At 41.9% G+C, this 22550-nt stretch overlaps 1 protein-coding gene across 1 annotated transcript; it reads left to right on the top strand.

The window, feature by feature from the left end:
- Window positions 1-6404: 6404 nt before the first annotated feature.
- Window positions 6405-22280, top strand: THBS1 (thrombospondin 1). Its single transcript, XM_056492732.1, has 22 exons — window positions 6405-6544; window positions 6697-6791; window positions 7534-8111; window positions 8590-8665; window positions 8915-9111; window positions 9285-9410; window positions 10901-10994; window positions 11344-11517; window positions 11891-12067; window positions 12367-12540; window positions 12715-12842; window positions 12961-13113; window positions 13607-13825; window positions 14315-14422; window positions 14784-14943; window positions 15337-15455; window positions 17136-17370; window positions 17748-17975; window positions 18211-18482; window positions 18946-19043; window positions 19153-19292; window positions 19949-22280. Exons 2-22 carry the CDS (start codon window positions 6722-6724, stop codon window positions 19954-19956), a joined length of 3534 nt encoding a protein of 1177 aa, XP_056348707.1. The 5' UTR covers window positions 6405-6544; window positions 6697-6721; the 3' UTR covers window positions 19957-22280.
- Window positions 22281-22550: the final 270 nt, after the last annotated feature.

The raw sequence follows: 22550 nt of genomic DNA, 5'->3' as shown, positions 1-22550 counted from the left end.
CTTCCTTAAATATATATATATATATATATAAAACTTCCTTAAAAATGCTCTTCCTCTCCTGAATTTGTGTTTGACTGTGCTTGAAAACAGTTTTAAAGTTATCAGTGGGGTAGGAAGAGAAGAATTTGTTACACAGACATATCCAAACAGACACAGAGCATGATCACAGATGTCTCATCTCCTTACAAAATTTGGCTAAAAAAAAAAATCTACCCCCATTCAAATCAGATGCGAAGTAATTTTGATATATACATTCTCAGTTCCTAGGAAAGAGGGAGGTATGTGCTACACATCAGACTTCTTTAGCTCCCGCATGACTCTCTCCAGAACTGCTTACTCTACTCCACGTGCTGTGCAACTTGGCAATGTTACAGTATCCAGCAAACTGCTAAGACAACTTTCTCAAAATTTCCTCCCATTCCCAACAATTAAAGTAATTAAAGTGAAACAATTTGGGAGACAACAGTAATTGATATAGATATAATGCTATACATGATTTGAATTTAGAAAGCATGAGTCACAGCAGGCTGCACTTCTGTCATGGATTAACCCAGGAGGAACCTTAGCACCACACAGCCACTCACTCCCCCATCAGTGAGCATCAGAAGAAAAACAAATAAAAACTGTGGGCTAAGACAAAGATTAAAAGGACAGAAAAAGAAAGGAAAAATAATAACAATACTGCTATTAGTTATTACTATTATAAGAACTAAAATATACAAGGGATGCCCAATGTAACTGCTCATCACTCACTAACCAATGCCCAGCCAGTTCCCAAGCAGTGAGCCACCATTCCCACAACAATTCCCCAATTTTATCATACAGTATGATATTATACTATGGTATGGAACATTCCTCTGGCCAGCTAGTGCCAGCTGTCCTGGCTGTATCCCTTTCCAGCTTCTTGTGCTCCCCAGACTACTTGCTGGTAGAGTGGGGTGAGAAGTCCTTGGCTCAATATAAACACTACCTAGCAACAACTAAAACAGCAGTGTGTTATCAACGTTATTCTCATCCTAATTCCAAAACACAGTGCTGTACCAGCTAATGGGAAGAAACCCAGGGAAAATCAGGATAACTTCTATGAAAGCCGTGTAAGAACCTGATTCTGAAGAATTTTTGACTTTGTGTAAGCAAGTCAACAGGGCTAATGATGTATCTAAAATTTACAGGAATGGGAAAGGCTTTGCAGTATTCAACACAACTATTATGACCGCCAGGATAAAGAAAAGGCTAGACATAATATGTACCCATATTTTCTATGCACTTTTCACCTCATGTATATACATTATGTGGCTTGCAGTTCCACTAAGTAGCAGACTGCTTGTGAGTTTCAGCTGGGGTGTGTCAAGGATTCTTACTCATAAATTTAATAGATCATTTTATTTGCTCAAAATAATCTCTTGGCAAGACATCTTACTTCCCTGCCCCCAAGGCATTGTTTGTAATAAAAGCCTGAAAATAACTATACCAGGCAATTTAGTTATTCAGTCTCCTTCTTCAACATGAAATGGAATCTCTTCCAGTCTGTGTTCTTCCTAATGTGGTTATTCTTACTCTGTATGTGCATGTTGTGCAACTGCTTCTGCATTAAACTGTGCAGAAAGTTGTGCAGAATAAGGGAATGACTAAATGCCAGTATTCTTTATTTTACAGCTCAGTTGTGAAGTTCATCCTTTGTCTAGTCTTGTTAACTCTAGACCAAGTTCATAAGACAGACTGTAATATAGATAGATTGCACTAACAGTTTTCGTGCAAGTATAAAAAAGGAGAGGTACAGAAATTGTGATAACACAGAGAAAAGATTGGAAATTACAAACCAGGCTTTTTATTTTATATTTCTGTCCCTCCATTTTAAGCAACTGGCCTTTAAGAAACTCCAGGCACATCACTTCCTAGCACAAAGTTAATCTTCCCTCTCATGAGCACATTACTGTTTATTCATCAATTCTCTTAGTTATTTTAAACACATATCTTTCAAGTTGTGTAATGACAGAACAGTTCTTTTTTAATATACAAGTTATTCGTTTTTTCTACCACATGACTGCCAGCAACACCCAGCTATGTATTGCACACATCTTTCAATGCTTTTTTTCCTGATGATTGGAAGATATTATGCAATATTAAGCAATTAATAGCATTTTTAGGAGTGTTCTATTGGATCTGCAATAATTGATTGCTTCTGCCTAATTAAAAGAAGAAAAGGATGGGGTAAAGATTTGTATATGATATGGTATTTTGCTAAAGTGTGGTTTCATGTTGTGGCAAAATGTGTATGTTCTGTCTTGTGCATAATCAATCCTGCCTGATTGTGTAATATGAAGGTAATGGAGATGAGAGATGCCCTGATAGGTGAACAAAAAGTTAAATCTCTTTTTCACTTCATCATGATTATGCTGTGAGGAATATAAGCTCTGCAGCTGCTTGTTTACAACTCACAAAAACACACTGGAACATAGACTGCTAACGGATGTAAATGAACAGCTTTCTTTCACTTCATAGGATCAAAGGTCCCAGTATATAAATGTACAAACATTTGGTCACCTCTGCTGAATAAAACATCTGAAAACACATGTCCACAAGTATGTCCACAAGAATTCTAATGAAAACCAAGGAAACTCTACCATGTGCTTGAATGTGAATACATGCTCTAATGATTCACTGACTAGAAATACTTCACTGAGGCAGAGACTAGATGCCTATATCTACGGTTACTTTTGATCTGCTACATACAAAGGAAGTACATGAAAAAGCCTTTTGACAGAGAATACTAGGGTTTTCCTCTTTATGCCTTCACAGACAAAAGAAACCAACTTGAACTCTGAAGTACAGTAAATGTTTTTAGTTTCAGGAATAGAGTTCAGGGGATTTTTTTGGTTCATGATGAAAATTCTAAATATTTCTTTAAAATAAATGTTTTCTCCTTCTAGGGGGAAAAAAAAGGCTTTAAAATTACTGAATGGTTTCACTTTTTCTGGTGAAAAAAATGCTACTGACATTACACTCGTATAAAACTATATGCAACCCTGCAGGAAAATTTTATCACTCAATTAATCCCTTTAAAGTATATTCTTCTCTTTAAATTGTAGTACATTTTGCAAATCCCAAAATCGGACTCTTAGTAAACAAACGTGCTGCACACCTACTACAATTTTAAGAAATTAAAACATTTCTATTTTTTAAGGGGTAAGGGCTCAGCTCAATGAGTTAGCTATCTATTAATCAGACACTGTAATTTCCCACTTCTTTCTGGTATGGGAGAAGATCTATTTTTGATGGAAGAACTTAAAAAAAAAAAATCCAATCTGACTTGTGCATGCAGATGGATTACAGCTATGATTAGCACACAGAATATGCCTGCAAAAAAAGAACACTAATAAACAAGGTATTCTTGTCAAGAACGTACACACCAACATAATTTTTAACTCCAAATTATGTAGAATGACACTTTCACAGACATGACACAGGTTTGCCAAAAAGCAATGTCCTGGATTCCACCCCAGAGTGGAAGGGTTATGCCCTGCATTGAAATCTACACTCCTCCAACAGGTATCCACCTCCCCTTGGGAGGCAACCATTACATTCCTTACTGTCAGGACAATAAACAGCAACAGAAATCATGCCACAGAAAGCCATAAATGATGAAAGCCATAAATGGTGAAAGCCTTGTCATCTGACTTTAGCCACAGTCCTACATTCAGCCAGGACAGGGTTAATTTTTTACAGTAGCCAGGAAGGGGGTGTGGCCAGGCCCTAATGTTATTCAATACCATCTCACAGCAATTTCCAGGGACTGGATTCCCATCAGAGGGAGAAATTGTGGTGGGCAAAATGTATACACCAGTAAGTATTGTTTTACTTTCCCTCTTTCACAGGCAGGTACGCCTTCCACTAGACCAAGTTGCTCAGAGCCCCATTCCATCCAGAGATGGAATAAAGAATTTCATCCTAGTATCTAATCTAAATCTACTTTCTTTCAGTGTAAAGACATTACCCCTTTTCCCACTCCTACATGCACCTGTAATAAGTTTCTCTCCAGCTCTTTTGAAAGAGTAGTAGTGAAAGGCCACAATAAAGTCAATCCACAGGCTGAACAATCCCAATTCTTTAAACGTTTCCTTGTAGCACAGGTACTCCATCCCTCTAATTGATTTAGTGGCCCTCCTCTGGACTCCCTCCAGCAGGTCCCTGTCCTCCCTGTGCTGGACCCCAGAGCTGATCAGCCCTGCAGGTGGGGTCTCAGAGCAGAGCAGAGGGGCAGAATCCCCTCCCTGCCCTGCTGCCCACGCTGCTCTGGATGCAGCCCAGGACACACTTGGCTCTCTGGGCTGGCAGTGCCCATGGCTGGGTCATGTCCAGCCTCCCAGCCAGCAGCACCCCAGGTACTTCTCATCAGGGCTGCTCTCCATCTGTCCATCCCCAGCCTGTGCTGATACAAGGGGTTGTCTAACCTGGATGCAGCACCCTGCATTTGGCCTTGTTAAATCTCATGAGATTTCCTTGGGCTGGTTCCTGAGCTTGTCCCAGTCTGCCTGGATGGTATTCCATCCTTCAGGTGTGTCAACTCCACCGCTCAGCTTGGTGTCATCTTCAAACTTGATGATCCCTTCCTCTACGTAATTGAGAAAGACATTGAATAGAACTGGTCCCAGTATGGACCCCTGAGAGATTCATGTCCATCAGGACTCTGAGCCCTTAACCACCACCCACTGGATGTGACTGTCCAACCAATTCCTTATTTTGCAAACAGTGAACAGGTAAGCTGTTCTTTTTTGTACCATTATACTTACAGAAGCAAAATACTCTGTGATATATGTTATTGCATTCACTATGCTCTTCAGCTTTCTGCTGAGAATACTGACTGCAAGAAGGGAGAAAAATTATCTCAACTAGCATAAAAAGTTAAACCTGTCCAGGATAGAGCAGCCCATGTATCTTACATGCTCTCTCTCTTGATCTTTTAGGGTTTTTTTTACAGACAAGGCTCTCATCATCACCATCACTTCTCTCTCAATTCTTTATCTTGAGACACTTGAGGTTTTTCTTTTATGAATCACTGTACTGTAAGGAAGCCTACTTCAGATGGTATACTCTAAGTAAAAGGGCAGACAATAATTTTGGCTTTGCCCTAATATACACAATTCTGCAGCTATCTCAATCTTTGGGCCAAGAATTTCCCAGAGCATTTCCTAGGATAATCCATAGTGCAGTAATTCCTCCTCATACATTAGCCAGCACAATTGTCTGATGCATTTTACACAGTTCAGAGTCCAACTCAGTCACTGCTCACTCCAGTTTTCCCTCCCCACACACGCAATTGCCTGACTAGGTCCTTCTCGTTCACTGACACTCCACTTTCCACAGAAGCACATGCCAAGCATACAAAGGCCAGGGAATGCAGAGGAATTGACCATTTTTGGAATTCAATTACTTCAAAGCAGTTTCACACGCTCAAGCCACTTTTAATAATTCAGAATATGACATGATGTAGGGAACCTACCTTTTAACCTTTAGATTTCCTGTTACCTGGAATTCACATTACGTGGGTAATTCTTAGGTGAAGTTAGGTTAGTCATTTTGTTTATTAAACAAAGCTGCTATGGCAGAGTCTCAGCTGCAGTACAAAGATAGCAATTTTATTCCTATGTTTGAGGGTCATCCCCACACACCTTTCTCCAGGGACAGGGAGAGGTGGAGTGCAGAGGAGAGGGCAGGTCCCCGCTGCTCCAGCCTGCCGTCCTCTCTCCTCTCTTCCCCCTCAGGGCCCGGCTCTTCCAAGGCTGGGCAGCACGGGCTAACGGGAATTCACATTATTCCCCTTTCGTGAACCCAGTGTCCCGTGTGCTGTGTATTGGAACCAGTGGGCAGGCACAGAAGGTCTCATTAAGTGAACTGGGTTAATTAGGTGAGGGATGCTTTCGCCAGCGCCTCGGGACAGCCGGCGGCAGCGGCGCCCGGCCGCACCTCTCCTGCAGGGCCCCGCCAGGTGCGCACGGCCGGCCGCGGGCCCGAGGGCAGGCCCGGCACGCCGGGCGGGCGGCGGGGCTGGCGGCAGCGGGAGCCTGGCGGGTTCACGGCCGGCCGGGGCAGCTCGGGCCCCGCGGCCTCGCCGCGCTCCCGCTGCCGGCGGGGAAGGCGATGGGAAGGTGATGGGATCCGGACGGCGGGAGGCCCCGCGGGCCCAGCGCCCCCTCGCGGCGCCGCCGGGCGGGAGCGGCTCCGCGGCCGCCCGCTCCCCCGGCCCGCGGGGCGCGCCCGCCCCCGCCCCCCGGCCCCTGCGGAAAGTTGTCCCTGGCCCCGGAGCCACCCGGCTCCCGCCTCCCGCTTCCTGCCCCGCCGCCGCCGATTGGCCCGCCGTGCGCCCAGGAATGCGAGCCATCCCTTTATAGCCGCGCGCGGCGGCCGGCGCCCGCAGAGTCCCGGCAGCGCCGCCGCAGCTGCCCGCCGCTGCCAGCCCTCCCGCGCCGGGACAGCCGGGCACCCGCGGATACCGGTGCCGCTACCCAGAGACCGGCGCTGCCCGCCCGCATCGCTCTTCCCGCAGGTAAGTGCTGGAGCGGCTCTCGCTGTCCCGTCTGAGGTTGGCCGGGACACCTGCCCCGTGCCCGCTGCGCAGCTCCCTGCCGGCCGGAGCCTCCCTGGCGCCGGCCGAGGGTGCGACGGCAGCGCGGTGACCTTCCTCGTGTGTGTCCCCAGGCTAGTTCACAGACAGACCTTTGCCATGGGGCCAGCGACTGCTCTCTGCCTCCTGCTCCTCGTGCTCGGCGGCTCAGAGACCAAGCGCACTGCAGGTAAGGCCAACTCTGTGCTGGTACCCGGGGCAGTCAGGTAAGGGAGGAACAAAAAATAACTTTGATGCCTGTGTAGGCAGATGAAGTTGTGCTCCGTGGTAAAGTGCTCCAAAGCTCTCAATGAACAAAAGCGTTTTAACCTGAGGATCACCTATTTGGGAACGGGAAACTTATTTTTTGTGTGGAATTTGTGTAACCTTCAGAAACAGGAACGCAGAGTCTCCAGAACTTGAGCGTGTAGTTTGTGTACCTCTGCGCTGAGCAGAGGAAAGGAGGAACATGATGTAGGAACCGGCTGAAGAAGGAACGGGGTAGCAGACTGCCGTCTGTGGTAGGGTGATATAGAGAAGCTGCTGCTGCACTGCTGTCACTCAGCTGGATTATGCCATGTTGCTTTGCCATGTCCTAGCATAGGAATATTGCAGTCTAGGCTTTGCTCTCTATTTCTGTGCTGCTAGAGTGTAATGAGGTGCCAGAACGGCTGCTACCTTTGTGTGTCAATCAGCGGGTACCTGGCACTCCTGTGCCGACTGGCTCCCGTACAAGAATGCACATGTACTGCTGCACAGCAGCTCCTGGTGGGACTGCTGCACCGTCAGAGCTACTGTCTGTGCTCTGATGTGAGGCACTGTGCCTTGCAGGTGTGCACCAGGAGCCAGAATGTTAAGCAGTCCTGGGAGATTTGCACCTACTCAGCCTCTTGTCCTTTTCTCACGATGCTTGTCCTGATCTCTCTCTGCAGAGTCGAGGAATGATGATAACAGTGTCTTCGATCTCTTTGAACTCATTGGCTTCATGCGGAAGGGAGCCGGGCGCCGGGCCCCCGGGGTGTACCTGGTGAAGGGACCGGAATCCTCCAGCCCTGCTTACCGCATTGAGGATGCCAGTCGCATCCCTGCTGTCCCTGACTCGAAGTTCCAAGACTTATTAGATGCCATCCATGCTGAGAAGGGCTTCATTCTCCTGGCTACTCTCCGGCAAGCCAAGAAGAGCAGAGGCACCCTGCTCTCCGTGGAACAGAAAGATGGCTCTGGTCATGTCTTCAGTGTAGTGTCAAATGGCAAGGCAGGCTCCCTGGACCTGAGCCTTTCTGTTGATGGCAAGCAGCAGTTAGTGTCAGTAGAGGATGTCTTACTAGCTACAGGACATTGGAAGAATATCACCCTGTTTGTGCAGGAAGACCGAGCTCAGCTCTATGTGGGGTGTGAGAAAATGGAGAATGCTGAACTGGACATCCCCATCCAGAACATCTTCACTAGGGACCTGGCCAGCAGTGCCAGGCTCCGTATTGCCAAAGGGGGAGTCAATGACAACTTCCAGGTAAGACTTTCGCTTATGTTTTTTGCCTAGAATTTTCAGTCATCTGTTCTGAAGGTGCATTAGCTACTCAACGAGGCTAAATAGTGACAGAGACCTCTAAATCTACTAAACTTTACTAATGGAGTTTGAAGGGAAAAGCTTTAGATTTACAGGGATGGAACTTTCTGCAGCAATAAGAAAGCTCTGAAGCTTCCAGACAGGTAGTTTCAGCTTCATTGCTCTTATATGAGATTCAGAAATCCGTGGGTTTTTTCCTTCCTGCCTGGAGAGTCGCCAAGTCCTTATGCTTAAGGATAAGACTGCTAGGAAGCAGGGCTGGTTTTCATTAAGAAGAATAGAGCAATGTGTTTTACTTTTCTGTCTGTCCGTCACAAAATTGCTCTGTGAGATGTTGCATGACCTCCAGTCTTCAAGTGCCAGTGGTACTTCTTCCCCTTGCAGTTGCTGCAAGTAGCTGTAATTCTTCCTCTGTCCACAGGGTCTGCTGCAGAATGTGCGGTTTGTGTTTGGAACTACTCTGGAAACTATCCTGCGGAACAAAGGCTGCTCCAGCTGTAAGTTTACAATCTTCTGAATCCAGTGACCTATTAAAAATAAGATTTCTCATTACGTTAGAGAGACAAGTTGAAGCAGAACTCAGAAGTATGCTGACATGCAAATCCACATTGCATAAGAAATAAGATTATATTTCTGCAGGCACCCTAATGAATCTGGTGGCAGCTGTTTAGCAGGTGTTAGCCTGGAATGATAAATGCATGTGGTATAAAATGCGTTTACTTCACGTCTGTTTTTTTTTCTCTCAGCCACTAGTGCAACCATTACTTTGGACAACCCCATCAATGGTTCCAGCCCAGCTATCCGCACTAATTACATTGGCCATAAAACAAAGGACATCCAAGCAGTCTGTGGATTTTCCTGTGATGAACTGACTAATATGTTTGTGGAACTGCAAGGGCTACGGTCCATGGTTACAACACTTCAAGACAGAGTTCGCAAAGTGGTGAGTGATGGTTAATTTCATGGTACCTTTCATTAACTAGCACTTAGTGAATTAATTATAACCTGACTTTTGAGAGCCTGTGTAAACAGCAAAAACATTGACTTTGACTTTTTTGAAAAAGGGTATTTCTGTATTAAATTCTAAATATCTTCTTTTTGCTTCTTACCCCGAAGACTGAAGAAAATGAAATCATTGCCAAAGTAGTCCAAATCACTCCTGGAGCATGCATTCATAATGGAGTCCTCCACAAAAATAAAGAGGAGTGGACCATTGACAGCTGCACTGAATGTACTTGCCAGGTAAGATTCCTCATTCACAAATCACCTGAGTATAAACTCATAAATTGGAATTAACAGATATTTCTAAATGGCATTGTTTGAGAGAGTGAATCATACACAGAACTGGGTATACTAGAGAGGCTGCAGAATTACTCCATTTATTTCATTCTACTATATCTCTGCTATAAAGGCAGTTTCCATACCTCATCTCAACAGCAGTATTCTAGAAAGCTGTATGAAACATCATTCTGATATAGCTATTTACACTTTTTTTTTCCTTGATTTGGAGAATGCCTGTATTTTTTACATAAGTCCATCAGTAAACTAAAAGTAAGCATCAACAGAATATATGTATAGTACTATCAGCTTTGCTTGATCTACCTTCTGTCCTCACTGAACCTCCTGCTGACTTAGTAGAAAAAGACATTCTGGTACTCAGTAAAGGCACTTAAACTTGTGGTGTTTATGTGGAAAAATGCTTCTAGGTGTGTCCTGTTAGCATGTACAGATTATATGGAACAGCAATCCCTTTTGGATTTCAGTTTAGCTGTTTAAATCCCAGAATCACCTGGCAAGATACTTACACTTTGTGTTTTGCTTCTGCCCAATGTTATAAATATACATAAAACATACAGTTTCAGGGTTTCTTTAAATTACTTTCTTGTTACATTTAACTATACCTTAGCAAAAGCATTTTGGGATACCAGTGTACCAAAGAGTGGGTTAACTAGCATGCCACTCTTTAGAAACTAAAAGCTGACTATTTGTATATGTGCAATACGAGGCAATTCATATTCTGCATCTGCTTCTTGAGCCCTCTATACCTTTTGTCTTGTAGTCAGCAAATGATACTGTGACTTTTGCATTTGCCTTGTTCCTACCAACCTGCTTACTCAATGTTAGTTGTAATTGCCTTAATATAGTAATTTGTTTGGGAGATTAAATAGTAATCATAGGAGCATTCTTCTGACCAAGCTGCTACCTTCAAGAAGAAAAACTACAGAATGCCCTTTAGCTCTTATTGAGATTGGAGGTGGGTGTTCTTACCCTGCCTGGTTGGCTTACAGATCAAAAACCTCTAAGTATAAGTTCTAGATTGCATAGTGCTTGAGCAGAGTCCACTAAACTCTTTATCTGTACCATATAATCATCTTAAATCCATATTAACTGAAAAGGAAGTTGGCTTCTCATTATTGTTTTATTCCTTTGAAATCTGACCTTGTACTTTGGGTATCACATAATAGTAATTTACTCAATGACTGTCTGCTCGCTGATAAACTTTTAGAGAACTAAAATGTTTCTGCTTTTTGACTAAAAAATAATGGGTGAGAATGCAAACAAGATTAAGTTCGACTAAAAATTGAGTTGTATTAGCTCTAAATACAAGGGTCTTTGCTTTAAATATGCAGCTGAGTCTTAAAGTTCTGCAGAAGAGGTCTCTATTATTTAACCAGATTCCAGACATTGTTGATATTCCACTTGGTAACTGTCATTGTCACAACTCTTTACAGAACTCCGCCACTATATGCCGGAAAGTGTCCTGTCCTCTCATGCCTTGTTCCAATGCCACCGTGCCCGATGGGGAGTGCTGCCCTCGGTGCTGGCGTAAGTACTTAATACTTTCACAGCTCTGTAGCAGTTGGCCACATCTCACTGGGCACACACTGCTCTGCAGTATACCAGAACTGGTTCTCCAAGGGTAACCTTGTACTTCTGAAGTAGGTTAAGCTGATGTTTCTTTGAGGCTAATCACTTATGTGATACATGTTCAGATATTTTCTACAATATGCAACATACTGAAATGTTTGAGTTCATGGCCTTTATCTCATAAAAGAAGGAAGATGCATGTGGCTTCTGAGGGCAGTTGTGTCCTTTTTTGTGGAGAGAGGGGTGGGAGAAAAGACATGGAAAAGCATGTATCTGGAGTCTTACTCAGAGCTGTATCCCTCTGCAGCTAGCGACTATGCAGATGATGGATGGTCTCCTTGGTCTGAATGGACCTCGTGTTCTGTGACCTGTGGTAATGGGATTCAGCAGAGAGGCCGTTCCTGTGACAGCCTCAATAACCGCTGTGAAGGCTCCTCTGTGCAGACTCGGACTTGCCACCTTCAGGAGTGTGATAAGAGATGTAAGTACTTAGCTACTCATGCAGCTGGTAAAACAGAGGTTGCTTTTATTGGATGCATGTTAAGAGCAAAGATTAACATGTGGCTCTGTCACTGGCATGGATCCTGGGCTTCAAGCTTTAAGGACTTGTATTAACAAGGTAGAGGGGAGCAGACAGTTAATGCAGTAAACAGGCATGTTTGGGCACTGCTCCCAGAACGAAATGTGATGCCAATTTAGGTATGAAATTTCCCTAGTTGCAAAACTTGATCTGTGACAGTCAGGAGGCTATCCATTACACATGGAATCTTTGGTACAGTCCTGGTACATGCTGTGTCCTAGGTGCTGTACAGCTGAAGTCTTCAGAAACTATGAATAACAGAAATCTCTTACAGTTAAACAGGATGGTGGCTGGAGTCACTGGTCACCATGGTCATCATGTTCTGTCACTTGTGGCACGGGCATCATCACCAGAATTCGTCTTTGCAACTCTCCAGTACCACAGCTGAATGGCAAACCTTGTGAGGGTGAAGCAAGAGAAAACAAGCCCTGCCAGAAAGATCCTTGCCCAAGTAAGTGTCCTGGTGTTAACTAGTATTGGTAGCTTAAATAGTGAATGTCCTGAGTAGTTACTGAATAAGCTTGTTCTAGTATTCTTCTCTCTTTAAACTTAGAGGTGGGCTATGTGAAACCTCACAGGTTAGTTTCAGATAAAACTATTTTTATGCCTTTTCCATGGAGTCCATTAATTCTGTTACTTATGTCAGAACAGTGTTTAAACTGCTCTCACTACAAAAGTAAAGCCCTTAGGTAGAAACTAGTTGTAGCACTGAATTTCAAGCTATACATGTTTTCTAACTTTTCCCTTTAGTTAATGGCAACTGGGGACCATGGTCTCCATGGGATGCTTGCACAGTGACATGTGGAGGAGGCCTTCAGAAACGGAGCCGTCTCTGCAATAATCCCGAGCCTCAGTACGGTGGGAAGACTTGTGTAGGTGAAGCTAGAGGGACTCAGGTCTGCAACAAACAGGACTGTCCAATTGGTGAGTATCCATTTGCCCTTAAACACCTGAAGGTTGTTGATAATCTTGAAAATACCAATGTAAAGTCTGCAAACCTCAAGTGCTAGAGTTTTAACCAGGATATCAGCCAAATACAGTACTGTAGCAGCATGGTAAAGCATCCTTCATCATAACATTTCCCTGCTTGTTTCACAGATGGGTGTCTGTCTAATCCCTGCTTTGCGGGGGCTACGTGCACCAGTGCCCCTGATGGTTCCTGGAAGTGTGGTGCCTGTCCTGCTGGCTACCATGGTGATGGTATTCACTGCCAAGATATTGATGAGGTAAGAAGACTACAGTTTGCTTCTTGAAAGGGAATGAAAGAAAACAGAAAGGGGAGAATAGAATCACTGTTTTACAATGCTAACTGTTGTTCTCCTTTATCTCAAATTCATATTTAAGTGCAAAGAGGTTCCTGATGCCTGCTTTGTCTTCAATGGAGTGCACAGGTGTGAGAATACTGAACCTGGCTACAACTGTCTGCCTTGTCCACCACGTTTCACTGGAACACAGCCATTTGGCCGCAGTGTTGAGGATGCCATGACTAACAAACAGGTATTGGCATTTTGAGAATTGTTCTGGGTTATGAAATCTCACACAAAGTTTCTAAAAAACAGAAAACACCTATATGTTTTAGGTAAAAAAGACTTGGAGCATTTAATGAAACATTATCATTCGTGATTCAGAACAGAATCATTAACTAGTTTCTTTTAAAGATCAAAAGGAGTTTTAAGTATCATTGACCTCCACAGTCGTGGAGTGTTCAGAGGCTACCAATAATTTTAAGAGTAATTCAGGAGTAAATCAGTTTTCACTGATACAATAGTATGTGCCTCAGATATCTTAGTGCTTGGTTCCATTTGATAATACATAAGGCTTGAACAAGAAAAATAATTAGTGCTAAGACTGGTTCTAGAGTTGAGGACCAGAAAAAAGCCAGGGTTTTTTTTTCTTTTCCTGATTGATTAGTACGTATTTGAATTTGAGGGAAAAGTGAGGGATAAAACAATGTTTTCAGTGGGTTTAATTTTTGTGTGTGGTCTTCTAGGTCTGCAAGCCACGTAATCCATGCACAGATGGAACACATGACTGCAACAAGAATGCCAAATGCAATTACCTTGGCCACTTTAGTGACCCCATGTATCGCTGTGAATGTAAACCAGGCTATGCTGGCAATGGCATCATCTGTGGAGAAGATACTGACTTGGATGGATGGCCAAATGAGAACCTGGTTTGTGTTGCCAATGCTACTTACCACTGTAAAAAAGTAAGTTTACACTCTTTTATCATCTGCCATTATAACAGCCTAAGCTATAAACTATTCCCTCTGTAAATAGCTTTCTAGGGATAGAGGAGGTGTAGGGATACCATTGTCAAAGCATTGTTAGGAGTCTCCTGCTGTTGCTGTACTGCTTTATATATTCTTGTGATGTGGGAAAAAATGAATCCTGATTGTTGTAAATGTTCTAGGAAGATTCTAGTTTAGGTCATACCTATATCAGCTCTGTTCTGACAGCAATCTCCAAGGGAAGAAAAGCAGGGTAAGATTCTCAAAAGCAGTCTTTATTTTAAAAATAACTTAACTGTGGCTTTGTTAGACTTATCACTGTAATGACTAATTTAAGTGAATTACAGTAAGGTTACTCCTACCTGATTGAGGTAATACAATTTTGCCTTCTGATTAGATTTCTCCTGCTCAAATTCATATTGTAATAATGGCAGGAGTGAACATCTCTGTGTACTTCTTTCTTTGTAGGATAACTGCCCTAATCTGCCTAACTCAGGGCAGGAAGACTATGATAAGGATGGGATTGGTGATGCCTGTGACGATGATGATGATGATGATGGCATTCCTGATGATCGGGTAAGGAAACAGAAAACAGCCTTGAATGTGGCTTTCCCATTCCCCTTCCCAAAGCTGGGGTCTAGCTTCTAACCTTGAGAGGACCATTGGAAATTGCTGGCACTGACAGCTATCCTAGAAACCTTAAATATGTATAACTGTGCAGACAAACTCTCTGCAGCTGTTTGAGCTTTGGAAGTCAATTTTCATTTTTCATTCAGCCATTCATACACTCATGCCAGCAATGGGTGTTTTGAGATAGTTAAAATTCAGATGCTACTGTTTCCCCACCTTTCATTTCTTCTTTCGTATAGCAGTACAAGCATAAGCAGAATCTGGTTAATATGACTCTTTTAAAACTTGATTTTTCTCACTTTTGCAGGACAACTGTCCATTCATCTACAACCCACAGCAGTATGACTATGACAGGGATGATGTTGGTGACCGCTGTGACAACTGTCCCTACAATCACAACCCTGATCAAACTGACACTGACAACAATGGGGAAGGAGATGCATGTGCAATAGATATTGATGGAGATGGTAGGTGGCCTCTAACCACTCCTTTAGATGATTTTTCTAATCAGCCATTAATCAAATGAACCCAGTGTAATCCTGATTTCCCACCAAAACTTCATCCCTGAACACAAAAAAGTTCCCTTGTGGTGGTTTCAGGACATGAAGGCTAATAAGGAACAGTTAGGGCTAATAGAAATTCACTTTGGAATATATACATTTTGGCATAGTTCAATTCTAGCTCCACTCTCATAAGGCAGTAGGAATAGAAATGTGTGGCAGAGCTAGTGATGAGTAATGTTTCAAGGCTTTTAAATGCTGCTCAAAATGCTTTAAAAAAGGTATCAAGAAGTGTGTGGTGGCTTTATACAGTCCTTTGCAGCATTTAGATGTCTAACTTCCATTCATTAACTTTCACAGGGGTGCTTAATGAAAGGGACAACTGCCAGTATGTCTACAATGTAGACCAGAGGGATACAGACTTGGATGGTGTTGGAGATCAATGTGATAACTGTCCACTGGAACACAACCCTGATCAGGTAAGGGATTTGAATTATATAAGTAGAGGACTAGTGTGCTAAAAAATACAGCATGTTGTGTGTTGTAGAAAATACTTCAACAGGTTACACCTGAAATTTGACTTGTCAAAAATCATTCTTATTACTTTCCCAAATGGTGCCTTTATCAAATAACATGCCCTCAGAGTTTGAATCACTACCAGGTATTTTCTGAAAAGTAGCTATAGTGAAGATCTGTGAGACTACTGCATGTACTTGCCACCTAAACATTTCTTAGGTTTGTCAGTTGTGGTGATTCTCACAGTGAGAATATGAAATACTTTGGGAGCATTGTGTAAAATGTGGGTAGTGAAACTGCTCTCTTCATAGCTGTAGTAGTGCTGTGTTCACTTAGACACAAAGTTGTTCTTTAAACTTTGTCCCTGAGATTGAAGCCAGCTGCATTTTAGAAGGTAACTTTTCTAGCAGTAAGTAGAAGGCATACAAGTTGCTTTTCCCTAAGAAAAAGTCATATTCTGACACTTAAAATTCACCTTAATAAAAATCCAGGGGGATCTGGACTTGTAGACAACTTACTGATTCAAAAACCAAAAGCAGAAGTATATAAAGCCTGTGACATCCTGTCAGTTAAAATACTTAGTTAAACTGTCAGTTTAATAGCTTCTGGAATATAACTGGAATGTTTGAAGGGTTATAAAAGCTGTTGCAAATCAGTGGAATGTAGTGTAGTGTGGCCATGCAGCCTAAAAGCAGTGTTACTTGAAGGATATAAACAGATAATATAAAATGTCTCAGTCATTATCACTTGCTTTACTGCTTCCCCACTTGAGGGATGGAATTGCCTGAAGATCCTTTGAGGCAGCTCCTTTCAGGAAGATCATTTCTCTCGTGACTTTGAAATCTTAATTACAAGACTCCAATAGCTTTCCAAACACTATCCTAATCATGTTCTAGAAGTGGAGATATTAGATTTCAAGTGCCAAAATTAGTAGCTATTCCAACAGTGTATGGTATGCCTTCTGTCTACACCAGAGTCATCCACCTGTGTTCACAAGACTATTAGGCTAAATGTGAGGCAACCTCATGGGTGATGGGATTGTTTTTCTTAGATCAGAAGCTGATTATGCAAGTGATTGGCTAAAATAAGTGATCAGCAGACAGACTGCATTAACTAACTAGTGTGTCACCACCAGGGAACAAATGTCTTGACTGATGAATCAGGAGCATGAAAAGTATTTATGATAGAGAAAATTAGGCTGTTGTGTAGAAGATGTAGCACCAAGCATTGGTAGACTGTTTTAATGTTACAGTCTCTACTGACTAGGTACAGAGTAATCCAACCCTGACTTGGCCCCTGAAACCCCATTGCTGCCAGGGAAGGTAGGAGATAAAGTACCCTGCATCCAGTATGGTAGACTAGTGACAGAAGAGGCATGTGCAAAGGCACAAGATAGCTGATGATCACACTGTTTTCTGATACTGTGAATTAAAATTAAAGACTAAAGGAGCATAAAACCAGTTAGCACAGGCAGTGTTATGTGTGTATTAATCCACCCACTATATCCATCTTAGCTGTTAATAAAGCAAACAGAAATCTCAATTAATTCTATGTATTAAGACTCCTATTTCAGAGACTCCTTCCTATCTCAGCCTTCTTTAAGTGGCTTTTTAAAATATTGGGGTTTTTTCCTCCTCTGACAGGAAGACACCGATTCTGACCTCATCGGTGATCAGTGTGACAACAACCAGGACATAGATGAAGATGGCCATCAAAATAACCTTGATAACTGCCCCTATGTGCCCAATGCCAATCAAGCTGACCATGACAAGGATGGAAAAGGTGATGCCTGTGACCACGATGATGACAATGATGGTATCCCCGATGACAAAGATAACTGCAGACTGGTTGCCAACCCAGATCAAGCTGATTCTGATGGTAAGATAGCCAGTATCATAATAACATTTTAAGAGTATCTTCCAATAGTTTGATGCTAATGTTTTTTCACACTATTTAATGTTGGACAAAACCAAGTAAAAAAACCCCTAATGTCAGTGTCAGAAAAAAAAAATAATGTTGTTAAAATGCTTCTCAGGAGTAAAGATCAATGTAAAAATGACCACATATCCAACTTATTCCTAAGCCTATCAGGCTGGAGTGAAAGGGCATTTATACAGTAGCTGCTATGGCTTCTGTCATGTGTTTGCCAAGTACCTGGGCAGTCAGAGATCTGCAATTCAGACTTCAATTCCCAAGCTGTAAGGCTTCAAAGTAAACAGTGGTAATAAAATGGTAAAATTACCTTTATCTTACAGGTGATGGACGTGGAGATGCTTGCAAAGATGACTTTGACCAAGACAACGTGCCAGACATTGATGATATCTGCCCTGAAAATGTGGAAATTAGTGAGACTGATTTCCGAAAATTCCAGATGATTCCCCTGGATCCCAAAGGAACATCCCAAAATGATCCAAACTGGGTTGTTCGTCACCAGGGTAAAGAACTGGTTCAGACAGTCAACTGTGACCCTGGCCTTGCAGTCGGTAAGGGGAAAAATTTAACAGGAACTGTTGTTTGGGGTGATTTGATTTTTGTTTTGTTTTGATTTGGATTTTGGTTTGGTTTTTGTTTGTTTGTTGGTGGAGATGGGGTGTTGTTTTGTTGGTTTTTTTTTTAGTTGGGGGAGGGGAGAGGAAGAGAACCTGAGTAACTATTAGGGAGTTGTTTAAGAATTGTAAAATGTAGCACCTAAAACTTTATGCCTTTATGTCCCCATAGGTTTTGATGAATTCAATGCTGTGGACTTCAGTGGTACCTTCTTTATCAATACAGAAAGGGATGATGATTATGCTGGCTTTGTATTTGGCTACCAATCTAGCAGTCGTTTTTATGTGGTCATGTGGAAGCAGATCACCCAGTCTTACTGGGACTCCACACCAACCAAAGCTCAAGGCTATTCAGGTCTCTCCATCAAAGTTGTGAATTCCACCACTGGTCCAGGAGAACACCTTCGTAATGCTCTGTGGCACACAGGAAACACTCCTGGCCAGGTAAGAGTGCCACTTACTATGTGCTGAAGCACTCTTAATGTGATAACATGAGTACTCCAGTGTAATAACATACTCTTCTGCGTAAGGCAGGCTGTTCTTCCAGTGAATTAGACACTTGGAGGGGGCCTGCACATGCTGATCATGTAGGTTTCTTGGGAAAGACCAGTAGCTTTGTAACTTTTCCTAATCAAGCAAAAAATTGTATACAATTAATGGGATTGCTTGCTGCAGACAGGCATTCCAGCAGCAGTGAATCAATTGTTTCTGGAATTCTGCTGTAGCTTCCAATTTACATATTTAAAAAGTAAATTACAATGCAGTCAATTTCTATTATTTCTATCTTTAGGCTATTACAGAGCCTAATGATTTACTTGCAGCCTTTATTAATAAGGCACCTTCATGCCAAAATAACTGCTGTGTTATCTCTGATCTTTGGTTTATAAAAAAAAACATTCTTTCCTAGGTGAGAACTTTGTGGCATGACCCTCGTCACATAGGCTGGAAAGACTTCACTGCATACAGATGGCGACTTAGCCATAGACCAAAGACCGGCTACATCAGGTGAGCATCATCCTTTTATCTGAAGTAAATGTCACAGGAAAAGTGGGTGTCTGAGAAGATGAGCCTCACAGGACCTTGTCAAAATGGCTGAGCTGTTGTCTTTTTGTAGGGTTGTAATGTATGAAGGGAAGAAAATCATGGCAGACTCAGGACCAATCTACGACAAAACCTATGCTGGTGGTCGGCTAGGATTATTTGTCTTCTCTCAAGAAATGGTGTTCTTCTCAGATCTTAAATATGAATGCAGAGGTAAGGATGACATTGCATTTTAGAGATCCTGTATAAATGAATTGTTTCAAGAAAGCTCAAGACATAAGAGCCAAGAGGGAAAGTTCAACTGTGATCTTTCATGGTTCAGGTTCCAAGAGTTCTGCAAGCAGAAACACGACACCTTGATAAACTCTTCACAGTTAGAAATTTAAATATATAAAATCTAAGTATATTTCTGTTGTGTTATTTCAAAGTATCAGAAATCCATGTTGACTTCAAGAAATGAAATACATCTTGAATCTTCTTTGAAGTGCTGACTAGAATGAATGAGCACATTTGACAAAATCTAGGGTAGAAATGCAATATATTGACTTTAGCAAGTAAAAATCTTATTTGCTTAAAAGTAAGCAAAGTAGAAGGTTGTCCTTATATTGCAGTCTTGAAGTTCAGTGAGGTTAAGGGTACACAATTTGTTCCAGCTGTCCTAGTCTTCTGAAATTGTCACTTCATTATGTAATGATACTTCCTTGAGTTAGACTTCATAATCTAATTATTATGAAGTCTAACTCAAGGAAGTACCTAATTGAAAGTATTTCCAGTTTTCTCTACAAATGTCTCTCGGCATTAATGACTTGGACATAATAATCCATAATACACAGAAATATTTAAATATATATCTCCTTTTTTTTTCCCAGATTCATAATCACAAGATTGTTGGATTCAGAGACTATTTAAAAATGCTGGTAATTGCACCTTTGAAACGTTTAGCCTTACAAATCCTGGGACCATTATATTATTCCTTCCTTTCTTCTTTCTGCGTAAATGTGGACTCGAACACATGACCTGCCTCAAGAGAATGCTTTTGAGAGAATGAAAGTGAGAACATGCTTGGTATCTGACCTCTGCTGAAGTGGAAGGAAACAAATGTGTCTTGCAAATGAGAATTGTCACTGAACAAGCACACTTCTTTCAGTAGGAAAGACTTTTTGCTGTTTATCACAGTGCGGTGTCACTGCCTCTCTAACTGGAGGTCCCATGGAGTAGCATTTTTTAAAAGAACATCTTTGGATGTGCTGTGGACTACTTAACTGAAGACCTTTCATTGTGTGGGGGAGAGGGGGTTTGGGTGGGAGGGGGAACTCTAGGTTTTTCTTTTTTCTTTATGGGGTAGAGAATTTTTAAGGATGGCTGTGCTAATTTGGTTAACATCCATTTAACTTGGAGAAATTGTTTTCTATGTAATACCTTTCAGATAAAAACATAGCCTTACTCTACTTGTGGTGAGCTAGATCAGCTGCTGTACTAGGCAGGACAAAACAGATACCCTAAAACTGATTTGTGTCATGGCAGGGGGAAAAGAAAACTGGTACACTGGATCACACCAGCTTTGGGAGAACTGGGATTTATGATTAGATTCTGTTTTTTCCTGATTGAAATGCAGATCTTGCTTACCTTCAAATGTATTCTTTAAGATAAGGTGCCAGAAAGCACCACCATCTCAGCTAGTACTGTGCTGTCCTTCAGGAAACCAGCACATGCTTCACTTTTTATGGTTAAAGAGGCACAAAAATAATGTAATAAAAACATTCCTTTTCTACATGCCATAGATGTTTTAAACCCCTCGCTTCTTTAGAGGGGAGGAAAAGGGGCCTGTAGATAAAATTGTAAAATATTTATTTTTGCCTATTCTTGATGTTATGAGTGAGGGATTATTGATTAAAACAACGAGAAATGCGTCAAGACTATCCACCTAATCATTGTTACAAGTCTTCATGACTGTAAGATTGTAAATACAGATTATTTATTATCTCTGTTCTATACTGAAACTAGAGGGGGTTTAGTTGAGAAAAAAAACCTTGTCTGGAGCAGATAGTGGTGATGTATTTGTTACAAAGAGCAATTTTCCCATAAAGGCTTTGAGGCGCAAGGAAAAGTGACGGTGTGAGCAATGGGATGTTTGTTTTTCTCAGTCTGAGCTCAATGTTGGCTTTTTCTTTCTTTGTGCAAGGCAGTTGGTGGCCTGGCAGGCTGCAGTTCTGCAGTGCTAAAATTGAAGTCCCTTTAGATGGGAGCAGTTTCTGTCCCATCCATAGCACTAGAGGTGAGGGAATGCCATCCACCCTCCTAGTGTTCTCTAGTGCTGGGAGATGTCTGTGATGCTTTACCACTGGTCAGTGGCCTAACCCAGAGCCAGGATAGCTGCCCTGAGGAGATTGCAGTAAGAGCACAAGGACAGCCCTCAATAACCATTTAATAGCTTTTTGGGCCACTCCGTGCTCAGTTTGTAACTAGTGATGTGCAGCTACAAAGGAGAGAATTCATCACAGACTAGACAATTTCAGGAGCTCCTTGCAAAAGAGGGAGATGCCTTGATGTACATTAAAAGACTGTTTTCCCCTACAGAAGGGGCACCATCCTTATACCTATAATATTTCCTTGTCTTTTCAAAAAACAAAAAGAAATGAACATGGTGAAAGTTTTACGTACAAATATTACCTCATTGTTGTGTGACTGAGAAAAACCTTTGGAGCAAGCAGAGTTCAAATGTCTAACAAACTTTAAAGCTACTGTAGTACTAAAAAGTTAATGCTGTACATAGTCAAAATTTCTTTGCAGAAAATGTATTCCCAGAAAGGAAATGGCATTGGAAAAAAAAAAGTCAAATACAATTTCTAATGTTGTATTATATTTTTTCCTGTCATCTTGTATACCATTGCTTGTATTTTTATAAATTATTTTTCTCATTGCCATTGTAATAGTTAATCACATAATTGTGTAGATAGGCTATTTAAATAATTTATCATGAAATGCTACCTGTAGAGTTAGTATTTCTATTTTTATAAAAGGTTTGCACACTGAAGATTTTTTTGCTTCCCTTCTCCCAATGTTTTTGCTAGTATAATTTTCTAAGAACATGCTTTTTTTGTAAACATTTTTAACCATTTTTCCATTCTAAAGTTGTGTAAGTTGTACAATAAAGCTTCTTACATACAAAGAACAATAAACCACCAAGGACATTTATATGTATACCTTTTGTGCTCTGGTTTTATTTATGTTTTGCAATCCATCTCTGCATCACTGATGTGTTATTTGTGTCAAATTTGGCTTGGATACAAGATATTCTCTGCACTCTACATCACAGGGTTGCTGAGGGGGTGCCCTGAGCTGTTACCTCCATGTAGCTGTACCTACCTGAAGGCACTGTGGCTGTCGCACAGCATGAGTAGCTGGCACGTTTGATTCTGAAGGCTTCACTTGGAGACTTCTGAGCCATGCTGCCCTTGATGCAGCCACAAG

This window comes from Oenanthe melanoleuca, chromosome 5 (assembly GCF_029582105.1).
Source record: "Oenanthe melanoleuca isolate GR-GAL-2019-014 chromosome 5, OMel1.0, whole genome shotgun sequence".
Lineage (NCBI taxonomy): Eukaryota > Metazoa > Chordata > Aves > Passeriformes > Muscicapidae > Oenanthe > Oenanthe melanoleuca.
The sequence above is the reverse complement of the archived record's forward strand: the minus strand, read 5'-3'. Positions and strand labels throughout refer to the sequence as shown.